Below are 18939 nucleotides of genomic sequence, written 5' to 3'. Positions count from 1 at the left end.
AAAATTATGCAGTTTGAAAGTATTTGAATTCCCTTAGGTAAATCACAAACATATATAATCAACAGATGGGAGAAGATTGATTGAACCATGTAAAAGTGTGAGAGAGAGACAGAGCGATAGATAGATGGATAATACATGTTCTAAATGTTCTAAATGAAAAAAATATATATATTTTTTTACAGTAAAGTACCTAGATCACATAGGTACATGGGCAAATTGCTTAGCAAGTTTTCTTTAATGCTTAAGGATAGTGTTGGATAAATTAGAATTAGCTAATGCATCTTTTATTTCCAAGTAGGTTTAACAAGAATGGTCTTCAAACAACAAAAGTTGAAACAAGACAAAGAGAAAATTGTAGCTCAAAGGAGATGAGGGTAGTTAGACCCTAACTCTTCCAAATGAATTCAGGCTCCAGACTGAGATTAATCACATCCCAGGTACAGAGAAAATTGCAGCTGTCAGTTATCTTTGAAAATCTACAGAAACTAGAAGGGCCATAAAATTAGAGAACAGAAAATGCCCTGATTTTCAAAAGGAGGAAAGGATGGATTACACAATTTACAGATTGGTAAGCTTCACACTGAAAATCAGTGCAGTAAGTTCATTACTTATCAAGCACTTTGTGAGCATTTTGGAAAGAATGCCTTGATCACTAGGAGCCAACCTGATTTATGTCAAATTATGTCTGTGTCGTTGATAGGATACTAGGTAGGTAAACCTTCTTTTGAGCAGTTTATTTGAGAAAGTCTCCCATTATAGACTTAATACAAAGATTATGAAGTAGTGGCTGAATTAAGTATTATTGGGAGCATTCATGATTATTTTAAAAACTGGTTAATCAATAGACTGCTTCATGAACTGGAATGTCAATCTGCCCTTTAGGCATTTATATTTAAGAACTAATTGCTACCATAGAAAGCTTACTTGTCATATCTACAGAATTAAACCCAAGACAGATGACTAATATACTAGATAGGTTCAAATTAGTTTAGCAAGATGGGATCATGTGTGAAGACTAACAAAATAAAATTAAATAAAAAAAATATAAAAACTCATATTTGTATAAAAAAGGTAAATGGCTGATACAGGTATAATATGAGAGAGACATGGTGTGATAGAAGCTGCAATAAAAATATTATGAGAGTTTTGTTCTATCACAAGCTTAACATGTACCAGCAAAGTGAAACTACTGCTAAAAATGTTAGCATAATTGTAGGTCTCATTAGTAAATAATAATGTCCAGTTTATTGTACTCTGTGTTGCACCTGTAGTTCACTTTTTGGTTACATTTAATGAATGATCTTGACAAACCACAGAAAATCCTGAGAAGGGGGGATCAATCGCATAGAAAGAAAAATAAAGCTCCTTCATAAATGATGGAAAGGATTTTTTTTTTTTTTTTTTTTTTTTTTTGAGGCAGAGTCTTGCTCTGTTGCCCAGGCTGGAGTGCAGTGGCGCGATCTCGGCTCACTGCAAGCTCCGCCTCCCGGGTTCACGCCATTCTCCTGCCTCAGCCTCCCGAGTAGCTGGGACTACAGGCGCCGCCACCACGCCCGGCTAATTTTTTTGTATTTTTAGTGGAGATGGGGTTTCATTGTGTTAGCCAGGATGGTCTCGATCTCCTGACCTCGTGATCCGCCCGTCTCGGCCTCCCAAAGTGCTGGGATTACAGGCTTGAGCCACCGCGCCCGGCCGGAAAGGATTTTTAATGCTGCAGAAAACACTCGGACATAGCAAACTGTTTTTAATGTTGGAAGGACTTTCATATATAAGAGAAATTAAATATGAATACTTTTTGTCCCTGTGTAGCTATAGAAGATTAGGAGTAGATATGGAAACAGATATATTTAACATTAAAAAAAAAAAGTTTTCTAGCAGCTGGCATTCTCCAACAATGAAATGAGCAGTTTCATTAGGAAAATACTTGAGGTATTGAAAGAGAAGTGTACTAACCATCTTTTAAGTATCCTGCAGGGAATTTAATATTGGTTATGGGTGGATATAAGGATTCTAGAATATTTTACAGACATAATTCAAGACAGCTAAAGGTTAGGGTATTTTTCTAAATACAATGGACCTTTACAACAAAAAGATCTGCTAAGGTAAGAAACTCTTCAAAAGAAGATTCATCTTAGAAGTTGTCTTTAGCCCCCAGAAATTTTGAAAGGACCTTGTTGCATGCTTTCAACATAACACGGAACTTTTGGGTGGACTTCTGAGGACTCTATTTAATAATAACAATGTTGCATTTGGATTACAGTCACTCTTCCTTCTTAATAGTTAAAACAACCTTCCTGTTATAAACTAACCAAAGTTCTAGGCCAAGTAAGCATTTAAATATTGGGCTTCAGGACTGGTCTAGGTTGAATGAAGCTAACGAGAACTTCCTAGGAGAGAACTGCTGATTAGTAGACAGCTGAACCTTTGAAATTATTATTTTGACTTTGATGAGTAATCCTAGCAGAAGGTGTGATCCATTTAATGTCATTCTTACCATGTTTATTAAATTAAGGAACTCAAGCCCTAGATCTTGTGTTACAAAACTCTTCTTTAAAAATAGCGGCCACTGCTTCTCAGTCGAGTCAGAACAAGGCTTGGCTTTAGTATCATCCTGCTCCTTCTGAGGGATTTTGGTTTCATAAAATTCTTTTAAGCTCTGAAACTGCATCTCTACCTAAAAAAGAAAAAGAGGGTTAAGAACACTCAAACACATTTTTTTAAAGAAAAAGAACAGTAGATTCCAATAAAAGCCTATATAAAACCTAAAACTACATTTTCTGAATTTTTAATTTTTAAACATTTTATTTATTTATTTATTTATTTATTTATTTATAGAGATAAGGTCCTTTGCTCTGTCACACAGGCTACAGTGCAGTGGCACGATCATAGCTCACTGCAGCCTCCATCTCTTGGGGTCAAGCGATCCTCCCTCCTCATCCTCCAAGTATTAATAGTTAAAAACTACAGACTATAGGCACTCAACACCAGGCCTGGCTAATTTTTTTTGTTGTTTTTTTCGGTTTTGTAGAGATGAGGTCTTGCTATGTTGCCCAGGTTGGTCTCGGACTCCTGGGCTCAAGAGATCCTCCTGTCTTGGCCTCTCAAAGTGCTGGGATTACAGGCATTAGCCACCAACCCCAGCCCATTTTCAGAATTTTTAAAATAATTATTGAATGTTTTCAACTTATTGAAAAGATATAAAAATCTATTTGGATTGTTGATTGTTTGGGTAGAACACTGAGCTGACAGGTTTATTAAGCATAAAAACTAATTATTGAAGCCAACATCATATTTATAAATTCTGTGTTTGTGTGTTTTTCAATTTGGGACAATGTATGTCAAAGACCTGTGTGGTTTCATTTAAAGCCAAGTTTCATAATTCAGAAGAAAGATGCATACATAGAATCAGATAATACAAATCAGTAAGAAATACAGGCCAGTGAAAGATGATTAGTAATTAGTAAATCACGATTTACTTCTAATCAGCAATAAACCAGAATAAAAAAGTATAAATAATTCTTAATGTTCTGCCAAAGTATTAATATTAAACTGCCTCCATGAGCTAATCTCTTATTAAGGTACATTACTATGCCTCCCTGGAATTATATTTTCTCATTTGCTAACCAATATAAGCAATATTAGATCATTTTAAATCACTCTCCTTGAGCAGAGTTTATATAAAATCAAATGTGTCTGTAGACCTACAGATTAATATGTAATTGGATGATATAGAAATAGTAGAAATTATTTGACACAAGTTTGTATGCATTTTCAGTAACACCAATGCCTGACAGGACTAGATTTAAATAGCTCGTAACTCCCAACCTAAACATGGTAAGAAATCTCAGGCAATGGTTAGTCACTATATTTTAAAGATTTTAACATTGTTCTTGATTTAACTGAACTTGATAGGAGAGCCTGCAAATAGCTCTCAGAAACAGAAGCTCTCTCCTCATTTCCATATTCCACTTATACACGCCTCTATGTTTTGCTGATGCTTGTTCCCTCAGCCCAGAATGATCTTTCCTCAATTTTCTTCTCTTATTTATCCTTCATGAGCAGTTAAAATGCCACTTCCTCCATGGAGCCTTCTAAGATGCCCTAGTAATAATTAACTATTTTGGGAGGTATTCAAAGATAGTTCTAGGAGAAAGAGAGCCATAATCAAATTATTACAACACAGAGACACATATACAGACAATATTATGGGCACACTGAGGAGAGGCCACCAACTCTATATATGGAGTAAATAGGGAAGCGCTTCCCAAAGGAAGTGACATTTGATCTGTGTCTTGAGTAATTGTCCAGGGTGAGAAGGCATCAAAGGGGATCCTGGATGGGAAGGATAACTTGTGTAAAAGTGTGAAACACTAGTTGTGAAGACACTCACTGGTTCAGAGGACAATACATGATCTTAGTGTGAGTGAAGTACAGGTTACACAAGCTGAGTGGTAAGATAAGAGACGGAGGGATATTTGTGCTGGGATAAAGCTGGCCAGCAAGTTTCAACCTGTCTCCTACTGTAACCAACATAATTGAGATACATTCTTTTTTTTTTTTTTTTTTTTTTTTTTTTTTTTTTTTTTGAGATGGAGTCTTGCTCTGTCGCCCAGGCTGGAGTGCAGTGGCGCAATCTCGGCTCACTGCAAGCTCCGCCTCCCGGGTTCACGCCATTCTCCTGCCTCAGCCTCCTGAGTAGCTGGGACTATAGGCGCCCGCCACTGCGCCCGGCTAATTTTTTTCTATTTTTAGTAGAGACGGGGTTTCACCATGGTCTCGATCTCCTGACCTTGTGATCCGCCCGCCTCGGCCTCCCAAAGTGCTGGGATTACAGGCGTGAGCCACCGCGCCCGGCAAGATACATTCTGATTAGGTTGAAACCACTGATAGATGACTCGGAATCAGCATGGCAATCATCAGGCCTTCAATAAGGTCATCCATTATATGCTGGGTGTCAATATTATGGGCAGTCAGTTATGTGCAATTCTCAAAACACAAACTTTAATTCATCCTTCTTTTCTAACTGCTCAAAAAAGCCTCCTTGAATGCAAATGAGAACCATATTATTATGGAAATTCCCTTAACTCTGTACTAGTTGATTTAGGTGAATTAATGGGAGATTTTATTCATTTTTGGTAAAAGTTATTTGCAACTTGCTTTATTACACTTGTCAAATTACCTGAATTTCAGGAGGTAATGTGATCAGATTTGCCTTAGTATGACTTTTGTTTTGCCTACAAAGAGAAGGGGAGTGTGAAGGGGTAAAAACAGGAGGCAAACTGAGCAGGCAGAAGATGACATCATTAAGCTGGATAAGAGATCATGACAGCCTGAACCAAGGAAGTGATGGTGCAAGTGCAGAGAAAGGGGAGTTCAGAAATCTTTTAGGTTGGCTCAATAAACAGATATGGAAGAGCACGGCCTTTGAAATAGGAAAAACAAAAGGGAAATAATTTGGGATGAAACTTCAGCTTTGACGTTTGCTAGTGCTTGATCTTGCATACCTCATCCTTCAGAGCCTCAGTTTCCCATATTTACAAAATGGGGATCATAGTAACTAAAACATAGGGTGCTATAAGGATTAAATAAAATCAGGAATGAAAAGCACAGTACCTAGTACAAAATAAATGCTCAGTGAGAAAGTGATTGAAAGAGACATAGAAGCTTCTAAATAGCATTCCTGAAAGGATGGTGGAGTCATTAACCCAATGCCAAAATACAGAAGGAAAAGCATATTTGAGGAAAAGCCACCAGCTGTGTTTTGCTGAGTTGGAGGAGCCTACAGGATACATAACTAACTGAAAGCATTGGTTTAGAGCTCAGGAGAGTTGGGGCTCAGGAACCACTTTTGAGTTATTGGTGAAGAAACCATAGGTGGGAATGTGGTTTTTGTAAAAAAAAAAAAAAAAAAGTGGGTACAATGTGCAAAAGAGAGGGCACATGCAAGAACTCTATGACCCACCATGCTTTAAGAACAAAAGAGAAAAGTGAACTAGGAGTAAGGACAAGGAACAGACAAAGAAGTAGATAGGATTATTCCACTTATGTGAAATATTCAGAAAAGGCAAACCTAGAGAGACAGAAAGTAGATCAGTGCTTGCCTGAGGCTGGGGGTGGGAGCCAGGACTGCCTAAAAATGTATGCCAGTGCTCTTCTTGGGGATGATGGACATACACTAAAACTGGAGTGCTATGGTGGTTGCATGATTCTATAAATACAGGAAAAATCACGACATTATGAAATATGTGAGTTTCATGCTATGTAAATTATACCTCAGTAAATCTGTTATTAAAAAAAAAAAAAACCCAAAGGAGGTGAGAGTCGGTAACTGGGTCAAATAAATGCTGCAGAAAGATTAAGCAGGATGAAGACTGAAAATATACTATTTCATCTGTCAACCAGTAGGCAGCTTAAAAGAATGTTTTTAATGGAGTGAAGAGGTGGCAAGTGGAAGGGTTGAGATAGGAATAAAGCGAATTGCAGTGGGACAAGGACAGGATGAGCAAGTAGAGGTGAGGAATATCTTCTTCCCATTTCAAGAGTCCAAATTTGAGCCTGTGCATCATGAAGAAACCCCATTTCTTAAAAAAAAAAAAAATAGCTGGGCTTGGTGGCACATACCTGTAGTCCCAGCTACCTGGGAGGCTGAGGTGGGAAGATCACCTGAGCCTGGGAAAGTTGAGGCTGCAGTGAGCTGTGATCATGCCACTGCACTCCAGCCTGGGCGACAGAGTGAGACCCTGTCTCCCCCCCCCCCCCCAAAAAAAAAAAAGGTCTACATTTGAAGAGAAATAAAATGATGGAGTGGTAGCCTTGGTGAGGGCAAGACTATATGGACATAACTGTAGAACAAAGGGAAAGAAGCAATGGAAAAGAAATCTTTTAAAAATCAGAGGATGGCCGGATGTGGTAACTCACACCGTAATCCCAGCACTTTGAAAGGCCAAGGCGGGCAGATCACCTGAGGTCGGCAGTTCGAGACCAGCCTGGCCAACATGGAGAACCCCTTCTCTACTAAAAATACAAAAATTAGCTGGGTGTGGCGGCGCATGCCTGTAATCCCAGCTACCCCTGGCTGAAGCAGGAGAATCGCTTGAATCCAGGAGGTGGAGGTTGCAGTGAGCCAAAATTGCGCCATTGCACTGCAGCCTAGGCAACAAGAGTGAAACTCCATCTCAAAATAATAATAAATAATAATAATAAAATTTAAAAAAATAAAATTAGAAGATGATTGCCGGAGCTAGATGCTGAAGGATGTAGGAATATTTTCGTTTATTGGAACCCATGGAGGATGGGTGAATATGTCAACAAGTTTGGAAGTCAAGGCCATTATTGTCAATGGCTTCATTTTTTTTTTTTCAGTGACATATGAGTTAAGAACATTGGATGAGATTTAGAGATAGAAACTAAGGTAATATGCTTGAGAATTGCTACCAAATGGGAACCAACTAGGGAGCATATGGGAGACCCAGCTGAGGCAGAGGCCCGTGCATTTGTAATGGGGCCAATCAGCACAACTGTATGATTTTCCACTGGAGTGTCTGGAAGCTTGGAAAGAAAGGCTGAGTAAACAGACTATTGGATTGATCTCGTATTGGGAGTTGGCAGGGGTTAGTCAGGGTGGAGGGCAGGGAGTTGACGGGATGGAGAATGGAAAGGAAATGAGTAACCATTAGCTAGTGAGGAAGAAAGGAAAGCCAGAGGAGGAGTGAAGTAATGTACGGGGAGCGTCGCCAGGATTGGAAGGATGGAAGCCTCTGCCAGGTAGAAAAACAGATTTAGCAGAAAATAGAAAGCAGGAAGCTAGAATGTTCTGATTAAATTGTTGTTTGCAAAGCTAAGCCTCCTGGTCCAAAGGCCAGAGTGGATCAAAGTGGATGCTTAACTGAAAGCTGAGGAGGTTCATTTTTGGCAATGAAGATGCAGAAGGCAAGCACTTCTTTGTAGCTTCTCTACCATTTCACGTACTGCATTATAATATTCATCAACAAGATAATTCTGTCAGTTGGGAATAGTTTGGAACTTGCCAAACCATGAGAGTTTAGGGTCAAGAACTAAAAAGAACATGAAGGATAAATGCTCGAGGGGATGGGTACACCATTCTCCATGATGTGATTATTACACATTGCATGCCTGCCTCCAATCATCTCATAGATATATATACCTATGTATGCACAAACATCAAAAATTAAGAAAAAAGAAAAATAAAGAGAAAAAGCTAAAAAGTCAGAAGGGACAAACAGTTGAGTAAAAATGTAGAAAAGGATGCAGTGGTGAACTGAGAATATTATAAAGGAATTGGACAGAGGAGAGGTGTGCCGGCAGGATGGTGGTGGTGAGAGTTAAGAAGGAAGGTGTTGAGAAGGTGGAGGTAAGAAGAGGAAAAAATCAAGCACATACTTGTCTTGGGTTGGCTCCACCCTTGAGTGAACCCTGCTGGCTCCGCCTCCCACTAACCAGCACCTCTCTGCCTGAAGAGGAGAGTGATTTATATTTGCATGGGGGTTACTAGGATAGGGGTTAAATAAAGTGAGACTCTAGGGCTTTTCTATTACTGATGCCAGCTTCAAGAAGCAATGACCTTTGAGATGGAATCCAGTGTACTAGAGGGAATATTAGAGGTTGTCTAGCATAACCAGACAAAATAAGGCCTCGGAAGAAACTCTGAGGGGTAACATAGGAAGACACATCATACAAGGCAGATTCGAGACTGAACCCAGTAGCCTGTATTTTGCAATGCTGTATATTTCAAATGAACCACACTAACTGCAAAGGTATTCAAAAAGATCTATGGTTTAGAAGATGACTATTTTGGGCCGGGCGCGGTGGCTCAAGCCTGTAATCCCAGCACTTTGGGAGGCCGAGACGGGCGGATCACGAGGTCAGGAGATCGAGACCATCCTGGCTGACACAGTGAAACCCCGTCTCTACTAAAAAATACAAAAAAACTAGCCGGGCGAGGTGGCGGGCGCCTGTAGTCTCAGCTACTCGGGAGGCTGAGGCAGGAGAATGGCGTGAACCCGGGAGGCGGAGCTTGCAGTGAGCCAAGATCACGCCACTGCACTCCAGCCTGGGCGGCAGAGCGAGACTCTGTCTCAAAAAAAAAAAAAAAAAAAAAAAGAAGATGACTATTTTGAAATAATTTTGTTGTCTGTTTAGGATATTGTAAATATTTGTAGGATGTAGTAAAATTTATTCCAGTATAACTAGTTTGTTTATTTGTGCATATCCCATACTATCCACACATACAAATTTGTATGTTTTTAATAAAACAACTTATTTTTTGAGCCTTTGTATGGTGCCTTGAAGAATGTGGAAAAAAACAAAAAACAAATAAACAGAATCTCAGAACCCCAAAGTCACTATGCCCAAGGGAAGGTTAAGCTTGGGAACTGGGTCACACACACAAAAACTACTTTGCTTTTGTTTCCAAACAGATAACTGTAATTTTACAGCTTTATGTCATAGACTCTACTCCCTCTTTTCACATGTTTATCTTATGTAAAATGTAGATTTACTGGGTGTGCAACAATGCATAATTTACTTTTTCCCCATGTAAAAATGTAGGTTTTCACATGTAAAATGTAGATTTGCTGAGGCTAATCAGAGCCTCACAAGAATGTAACCAGCTGCCTCACTGCCTATCCTCCCTCCTTTTTGTTTTCCTCGTGCTTGCCCTTTCTCCTTTAAATACTGAAGTTCCCCAACCCCCCTTTGGAAAAAGCACAGGTCACAGGTGCTCCTGGGATTTTTATTTTTTCCCAGGCACATCTCAACCTTGGCTAAATAAACCTTTATAGATTGAGAACTGCTGCAATCACTCTTTGGTTTACAAGAACACAGGGCCTGTAAGTGATCCCATGCACAGGGGTAGAGGACATGGAACTACCCACCAAGGCAGAGCATATATCCCCACAGAAAGCAAGGACATGGGCAGTGGCCACCTTGCTGAAGAAGGTTAACACATAGTACTATACCTCCTCTGATGACCTCAGAAATGCCACGTAAGTTTGCAGGACTTGTGATCTGTAGTCAATGCTTTGGGCAAATAGGTTTAATTCTTCTGCTAGCCATCTAGCTTTAGAGGAAAGTGATACCATTTCATCAGATTCAAATTCGTTTTTCTCCATCATGGTTTTTGCAGCTGCTTCTAATTCATGTGATGTCTCCTGTAAAATCAAAGCACTGGAGGTCAGAAACTGACAGGGGAATCATGAACATTCACATTTCATTATCTTCTGCATATCCATCAATTATGATTACTAATTGAACTTATACCAAGAATCTCCTCAATAAAGAACAATAAAGAAAGACACAACTTCCAAAAAAAAAAAAAAAAAAAAAAAAAAAGAAGGGCACTTTAGAATGAAAATCATCACAAATTATTCTTGGTTCTATCAGCTATATTTATTTTGAGCACTCTATTTTCTGTGTCACAGATAAAAGAAAGGTTGTTTGGTATGAAAGGTTAAAAATGTTTTAAATAATTTAAATGAATTAATTATACATGAGATTGCTATTTGAAATTTAACAATACTTCTAGCAAAGTCCTAAACTAATTTTATTATATAAGAGATGGCAAATTTACAAAACTTATTCATTAGTTTTTAGTTTACAAAAAGATGACATATCGATAGTGCAGTCTTATTTAAATCTCTATCTAGAAGGGCTAGTAGGGAAAATATCACATATCAGGCCTAAATAACCTAAAAAGTCAGTGACTTTGACTTGCTCAGGGATGTTCTCCTATGTTTTCTTCTGAGTGTAATTTCTGTTACGTGAACTCCAACCACTGATTAAATGGACGAATAGAAATTGTAGCCATGACGATTACGCATGTCATAGAAAGAGCCATGTAAAATTTCATGTGAGAACAACCTCAAAACCAAGCAAAATGAAAGAAAAAAGCTCTGCAGCAATGAGAGATTGCTTCCCTACTTGTGATTAATATGCTTCCCAAGTACTCCACTGAATGAAGGCAATTTTAATTTACAGGCTCTGCTTCATGATAGCACTGTGGGAAGGAGAGAAGTGGGGAATTTCTTCCCTTGTAATCTCCTTCCCATTTCTAAAATGTTTAACATTAAAAAATGAAATTGAGTTCAGACATAAGCTTTAAGTATTCTAAATAATAAATAAAAAATACCCCATTTAACAAAAAATTAGTGTGTGTGTGAGTTTCCGGTGGGGACACAGTCCATGAAGGAGGCTCTTCTGCTGAGAATTGGAGTCACAGGGCTCTTCCTGTGGACCTGGGAGAACCAACCAGAGGAGGGCACTTGACTTAGGTCCTTAAACTTTGCTGGAGCAGACAGAAACTTCAGGGCAGGTTTGGAGCTAAGCGCCATGTGAAACGGGTATGGGGGAGCTGGAGAAGGTGCTATGATGGGGGTGTGGCACTTTCTGTCTCTGAGTGTTAGGTAAGCAAACAAGGTTGTTTTTATTTATATCCTTGGAATCTTGCAATAATGCACGTTGCTTCTGGTAATTTTTTGGTAACTTGCTCCTGCAGAAAAAATTGCCAATAGTCAGAGAAGCACTGTCCCTGCCTCCTCTGTCACCCCCAAAATGAAGCTTTTTATGAGAAACTGCCCAGGCAAGAAAGGGAACCAAATGACCAATACCCAGCTGTAATGCTGACTTTCAGTGAGCACAAATGTCCTAATAAATGCATATATAAAAATAATTTAGACATGTAAGAATATGAGTTTTTAAGTCATTGTGTGCTACATACGAATTTAGAATTGTAAACCTCAAGGGCGCTAGGATTAAGTTTATAGCTATCAAATAATTTAAAAATTATATTTACAAAATTATAGCCGTAATAATCATTCTTGTTTTACTCACCTTAGCTTGGATATCTAGTTCCAGATATTTATTCAAAATCTTCTCTGATTCAGAACAGGTGGAGCCAACATCCATTGCATTAGAAAGCACTGGACTGATTTTCTGAATTGACATTTCCACCTTTAGGAGTGAATAATATATGGCAGTCTTAGTAATATATTTTTGCATATAGGTACACACATATGTCAGGAAGATAAATATTATTTTATAGATTCTCATTATACTTGAAATATATTTTACCAATATTAATCTAATATAGTTTTAAATATTCAGAATTTCATATTTTAATAATGCTGCTCTTCACAGGAGGTAATACTTGTGGCCCACCAACAAAGGTTATATGTGGAAAGGGATTTCTTTTATTAACAGCTGTGAGATATAAGCAATCATCCACATCCTCTAAGAACTTATCTGTATTACCTATGAAGGATAATGCACTTGCTAACACATCAACAGAGATGAATTTATCTGTGAGTGGAATGGCACCCAATTTACAGGCACATTTTAAAGGCAAGATCCAGAGCATGAGCATTGCAGTATTTTGGGAAGAGGGACTCTAGGGAAGCACCAAACCCTGGACATGTCGTAGTAAAACACAGGGGCATACTTAGGACATTTAATTGATGAACTTGGAGGACTATGATTTGATCCTCAGTGGACATGAGTCATTGACTAAAATGACCCTTGAAAGGCTCTGTTCCATTCAAGTTACATGCTTTGTCCCATTGCTCTAACTCCAGTCCATACTCCCCAGACTCAAATTGACTACGAATTGGCAATAGGACAAGTAGCAGCAGCTGAGGTCCTACTGGTCCACCACCACCAAATTAGGTTGGTTCTCAAGCTCCAGGGGATGCAGCACCACAGCTGCCACCATATTTGGAAACTCCCTGAACCCAGGCACCAGAACGAGGATAAAATTCCCAAGTTTCTGATTAATAACAGGTGAGGAGACAATTTAAATACAGACATTGATATTTAATGTCCTCTCCAGTGAAGGGTACTAACTCTATTCATGTAAGTTCAGGCACATAAGTCCATCGTATCAAATGAAAACATCATTGAAAATTTGAGACCCAGCCTCTACAGCAAGATTCATTAGCATCAATGCCATTGAGATATTACTAGTTTTTGCTGAAGACAAATAATTTTTTTATTTAGTCAGATTGTAGCTCTTTAGTTTTATTCCCCTTTGGAAACAGGAATTAAAATTCTTCCATACGAAGCCATCATGTTCACTTTGCAGAGAGGATTTTCACATGTATGTTTATATGCAGAATGACTGTGTTGCCTTGCACTGGTCTAGTTCAATAAAATATAACAATGGCAATTTATTCCTTGAAAAACCTAAAACTCATAATATTTGGTATCTGTCTATATATCAATCTATCTACCTATCTATAGTCCTGGTGTTGTATGGTACCATGGTAACAGAAACTTGTGCATATTTGAACCATGCTCAGAACGATGCACATGAAAAATCCACTCTATTCCCATATGTACTTGGTTCAGTTAACACAGTACTGTGCAAAGCGGGAACTGCCTTTGTGTATATACCTACAGGCCAGAGGCACAGACAGGCCACCTGGGTCGGGGTGGCTGATGAACAATAGTGAATTACAACCGTGTCTAGTTCAATTAAAGGACCCAATGTGGAACATAAGGGCAGCCTAAGGAGACATGCCCCTGTCCTCCCACCATGCCCACATACTGCCCTACCATATCATCTATTATCACCAACTCAGATGTTTAAGTTTTAGTTGATGAAACTACCTTCCGTAGGTAACCCTCCACTGAGGCTGTTAGTTGTTGTTTCTTGAGAGCATATTCCTTGTGTGCTGAACACTGTTCGGTCAGATGATCCACTCGTCTCTTAATGCACCCCATCATCTCGTGGATGCCAGACACCTGAGAGCTGAACAGAGCAAACCAGCTGTTAATTCACTCTACCCCAATATAGAACACAGAGTATTTGAAAACAGATCTGCTTTCATGTTAGGTAGGCACTGGTAAAAGGCATCAGCTTTAGGATAATAGAAGTTAAGTAGCTATCATCTCGGTATAGCAGAAAGCAAAAACAAATTATATTCTTTTGTCAGTCAGTCCTGAGGGAAAAGATGAGTTATGGGTTTTTGCAACAAGGTCTAATCTTCTTTTCTAAAGGCTTACTTTTTAATATTTCTGTAGGATATTTTGAAAACCTGATGGCAAAGCCACAGTGTGTTTACCACGACTTTTCCTTAGGGTGTTATTTAAAAACTTCATTTATCTAAAGATGCTCTTTGAATAGAAATGTGGATCAGCCAATTAACAAAGCATTTACTAATCCAATAGGGTAAAATATTTATATAACACTAAGGTCCTTGTTCTCAATGATTATGAATGCTCAAGGCTGTATTCATTAGATGAAAACCAAGTTATCACCAACAATTAGAAATCAAATATACTTGTTGATAAAAAAAAAGAAGCCAAGCCTCCCATTATCATTTTTTCGCCTGTGCTGGCCTCATGAGACAAAGAAAAGTGACATGAGAGCTCCCGCAACGAAAATGCGTCTAAAACAATGCATGAATTTTGAGTTGGACCCTACCTCTAGTCCAAAGATATCTTAACAGGTTTCCTAATATTGTTGAGGGAATGAACACTTTTAAATTTTCCAACCTATCCCTAAGACTATTTAAGAAGTTGATGTCTTTCATTTCCCCTCAGTCATTTCCTTCGCATACTGTATTAATAAAGATTAACATGATAGCTCTTAAATTTAATTACCGAGAGTTTAAAAAGAGCTCAGAACAAGGTACAGGTTTCAGTCAGTTTACCTCAAAATAATTAATTTATGACTCTGTAAAAATGAATTTAATTAGTAATGAAATGAGGGCAAGATCCTAAATGACTGAGAGGTAAAGTAACCTCACTGGAGTGATGACGAGGCTGCTATAGAGCTGGAAAACACTGAGGTGTGTCTTGTGGACCACAGGAGTCTCAGATACGTTTAATTGGAGGAAAATATGAAATCACTATGAGTAATCTTATTCATGACACATAATGTTTCACAGATGTTACATTTTAAACATTTAGTTTTGCATTTTAATATGTAGAGACAGTGAAGAATATAATCAAGACATCAGGAGATTCTTCTCATTTATCATTAAGAAATAGTTCTTAATAACACTAAATTCCATAATTCTACAAAAGCAGTGTATTGGTGATATGAATTGTATTTTGACTAGGCTTTAGACTTTGAAACATTGTATGCTCAAAAGGCATTTAAAAGCCCAGTTTTCCTGTATACTTTAGGCTCCAAGTTTTCTGCAGAATATGGAAACCTGGAATGAGAAAAATAAATTGAATAAGGGGCATTGTGGAAAGAAGGTACAGAGAACAAAGGTTGTGAAAGGAAATGGGCAAACACACAGAGAAGAAATATAGCTGAAAGTGGCAGAAAATGCCATTACTAAAATAAAAGGAATTTGGAAATGATTAATACAATTAAGAAAGAAAAGCCAAGATAAAAAGGTGGCCACTCTCACCTCTGAGCTGCCCTGTGTGGTCCTACCCCAAATGCCCTCGGCAACCATTCCAGTTAGGGGCTATTTTACCAACTAAACTTAGAACACAGGCCTCCCTGGTCCCAAGAAGCTGTAGCTTGAAGGGGAGTCCAAATTCTGAATAGGCTACTCCCTGGGGGAAACTAGATCTCAGTAACCAGCTCCAGCCAAGCCTCTTGATTCCTGTTCACATTACTCTTCATTCCCTGGCCTTCTCCAAAGAATAAGACTGTTAGCCAGCTTCTTGCAGTTATCTATAAGTCCTAGCCATGATGTCTCAGGTACCAGAAGTACCAGAACTCAGACCCACTCTCTGACTCTCACCTGAACTTGCTCTAGCATCTCCTCCCCCTCCCAAATTTCCCACTTGAATCCCTACTTTGTCTTAATTATGATGCTCTAATTCAACACTCACACTAAGCCCAGCCTCCTCTTCGGCTATTTGAATCTAAAATGAACTCTCTTTCTAAAATGGCATCACTCGATTGTACAGTGTCATGGAAATATAGATTATAGATGCACACTTCTTATAAATTTGCATATAGTCATAATAATAGCTACTATTTAATACATTCTTGCACCAAACTTGCCACTTTGTTAAGTGCAATAGATGCATTATTTGATAGAATCCTTACAATAACTTTGTGACGTGTCAGAAAAGCAACAATAACTTCAATTTTTAGCCAATGAAACTGAGCCTTCACAGGTGACATAACTTGCCCTAGAGACACACATCTAGTAAGTAGCAAAGACTTGATTTAATGTCAAGTCTCTCTGCTACCTGAATAGATAGACTTAATATACTTAACAATTTTATTGATTTAATGATTAGTTATACATCTTACCTTCAGGAAATTTAAGGAAAAACAGATTACATTGGTTTAGTTTTTACCATAAAATGCCATAACTAATAAAAACAGTTATTGAGCTCTTACTGTGATAAGGCACCATTCTTAATGTTTTAAGTAGTCTCTTTTCTAATCCTCATAACAACCCTATGAGCTGAGTAGGATTGTTATCCCCATTTCGCAGATGAGTAGACTGAGGAACAGAGAGAGTCTCAGTAACTGGCCCAGTTCTGAAATGGCTGACATCTGATCTCAGAGTTCACACTCTACCACCTCATAATGCTTTTTCTGGGTCTATGACACATGACTTGGGGTAGGGAGTATTTTGTCCTCTAAAATTTCACTTTGCCTTGAGTTGAGTGTTCTTGGCTGTCGTAGCAAGTAGAAACAGGGGTGGCCTGGCTGACGTGCTCTTTTAAAACTGGCTGGCTTTTCCAGGTAATGCGATGCCTGCTGCAGTTTTCCAAGTGGCCACTAGAGGGTCATGGTAGCTTGTTCAAATTACAACCTGTCTTGACGGTCCCTCCAGCACAAAAAATAGGTAAACAAAACCAAACCAAGCATTCCTTCCATAAAAGTGTTGTTTTTTAAAGAACCTACCATTTTAATTTAGGTAAATTACAACCAACCATATAGGATCTCTCTATCTCTCTCTGTTTTTCAGTAACCTTGGAGATTCTGTCTCATTTTGTGGTGATTTATGCCTTATCATGTGTATCTATTGCGTTGTAAATTCTTTGAGGGAAATAAATGGTGTCCTATTTATTCTTATATCCCTTGTAGCCCTGAACACATAGCCTTTTAAGTAGTCGAATATCAATGCCCATTTTCAAATAAAATAAAATAGTCTCTGGTCATTATTTAAGGGAAGAAAACACATAGATTTAAAGATTGAGAAGAATATACGCACAGTTACCATATTTGAAATGTCATAGTAACAGTGTCCAGCAGTTTTAAACAATGATGACTTGCACTTTTGGCCACTTGTAGAAGTTTTAGGCTATCCAAAGACTGCCCGATTTCTTCTTTGGTATGCTTTGGCATTTATAGTTAGGTTAAACCAAATTTATCACGTGTAGTTTGGCTCGATACTTCCTTCTATTTAAAGCCTTAGAGGGACAGACTGAACTGCCTTGTCATTCTGTGCATCACTGCCTGTCCTGTGTGTACTCCATTCTCACATGTGGCTTAGATCCTTTTCTTGGGAAGAGAAGTTTCCATTCATCTTGGTTAATCTAGCCAGTTCCCATTTCCCTCTCTCTATGCCCTTATAACTTGGTCATCTCTGTCTGATTGGGCAGTAACCAGTTCCTTTTCTCTGATTCCCAATTGGAAGATATCCATCACATTCCCAGTCCTAGGGCTTTTTCTATTTCTTCTTAGTGACATCCTAATCTGCAGGTTACATTCAGCCCTGATTCCATCCTTTTCCATTAGAAACTTTATACGGTGATACCAGACTTTTCTTTTGAAAGTTCTAAAACATTTTAAAACCTGCATAGCATGCATATTGACAGTTTCCTCAGCACCTGAACGGCAGGTGGTCTGATCAAAGGAAAGGTATGACCCCACTCTTTGCCAGCAATTCTTACATGAACTGAAAATAAATTAATAGAATCTCATCAGTCTCCCAGAAATGAGTCCTATTACTTTACAATCTTATTAAATTAACGACAAAACTTGGTTGAACCAAAAACGTGGTGCCCTGTCATTTTGTTCTGATTTGGAAGCAACACTGCCCATGTGCAGTCTGATTGGGTAGGAGAGGGGCTAACAATGGGCTAGACTTCTAGCTCTAACAGTCTGTGGCTCTGTGATTTGCATTGGAAATATTGATTGACCTTTGGGCTGTCTCTGTAAGAATGGATTAGAGGATGCCCGTCTGTAGTGTGAACATGCGGTACATCAGATTATTCCTGATGTTGACTTCGACTTTTCCAAGCATCACAGACTGTGAAGGCTTCTTCAGGCATTTGTTAGAAACTCCAAATGAGAACATTCTCTCCCTTACTCATTCAGCCAATAGAGGGGAGTGGAGGAGGAAGAAAAATAATTCCTTTTTTTTTTTTCTCAAAGAGCAGAGACTTTGGTTCAAGAATAGGCTGTTCTATTTACTGTATGGAAGCTGTTGCCTTATCTTTGCATTTGTTGTAAATTGGGGCTGGAGGAGGGGAGCAAATTCCAATGTTAATGTGTTCTAATGATTTTTTCTGAAGAATGGCAAGTTGCTTTCAAACCTTTCATAAATTACTATTGTCAGCCCATCTGGATTAGGAGCTGAACCAGATGGTAAGCACTTGACAGCTTACTCTGTCTCATTGGGAGAGATCAGCTGACCATATTTTTCTTTTTGTCTATGGACAAATTATACTTTGAAGATGGAAAAAAATCTTCCTTATCTTTAGCTTGCTGCTTCTTTTAACGGGAACCTGAAGAGTGTCTTTTTATGTTTATGGTTGTCTTTATTTTTGAGGAAACAACTGCTGCTCTCTCCAGTTTTCATCCCTACTTTGAAAAAGTGCCATTTATGCTGTAGAAGTGAAGTGCCTATGTTTCTACAATAAATTTGATTCTTATTTAAGTTATATACTTTGAAAATCTCTCCCACCAAACATATCTGTCTGTCTCTCTCTCTCTCACATACACACACACACAGACACACACACACACAATCTTTTATGTATAGATAACATAGT

General features: G+C 38.5%; 1 protein-coding gene across 8 annotated transcripts in view; it reads right to left on the bottom strand.

The window, feature by feature from the left end:
• The window catches only part of CCDC141 (coiled-coil domain containing 141), a 258308-nt gene that overhangs the window by 82173 nt on the left and 157196 nt on the right, over positions 1 to 18939 (bottom strand). For all 8 annotated transcript variants that reach the window (XM_050750515.1, XM_050750519.1, XM_050750517.1 and 5 more), the window contains 4 exons: positions 13621 to 13762; positions 11848 to 11967; positions 9978 to 10169; positions 2495 to 2674 (listed from right to left, as the gene is read on the bottom strand). In XM_050750515.1, coding sequence (XP_050606472.1) covers positions 2495 to 2674; positions 9978 to 10169; positions 11848 to 11967; positions 13621 to 13762 — 634 coding nt within the window. The remainder of the gene's footprint in view (positions 1 to 2494; positions 2675 to 9977; positions 10170 to 11847; positions 11968 to 13620; positions 13763 to 18939) is intronic.

This window comes from Macaca thibetana, chromosome 12 (genome assembly GCF_024542745.1).
Source record: "Macaca thibetana thibetana isolate TM-01 chromosome 12, ASM2454274v1, whole genome shotgun sequence".
NCBI lineage: Eukaryota > Metazoa > Chordata > Mammalia > Primates > Cercopithecidae > Macaca > Macaca thibetana.
This window is presented reverse-complemented; position numbering and strand designations above follow the sequence as displayed.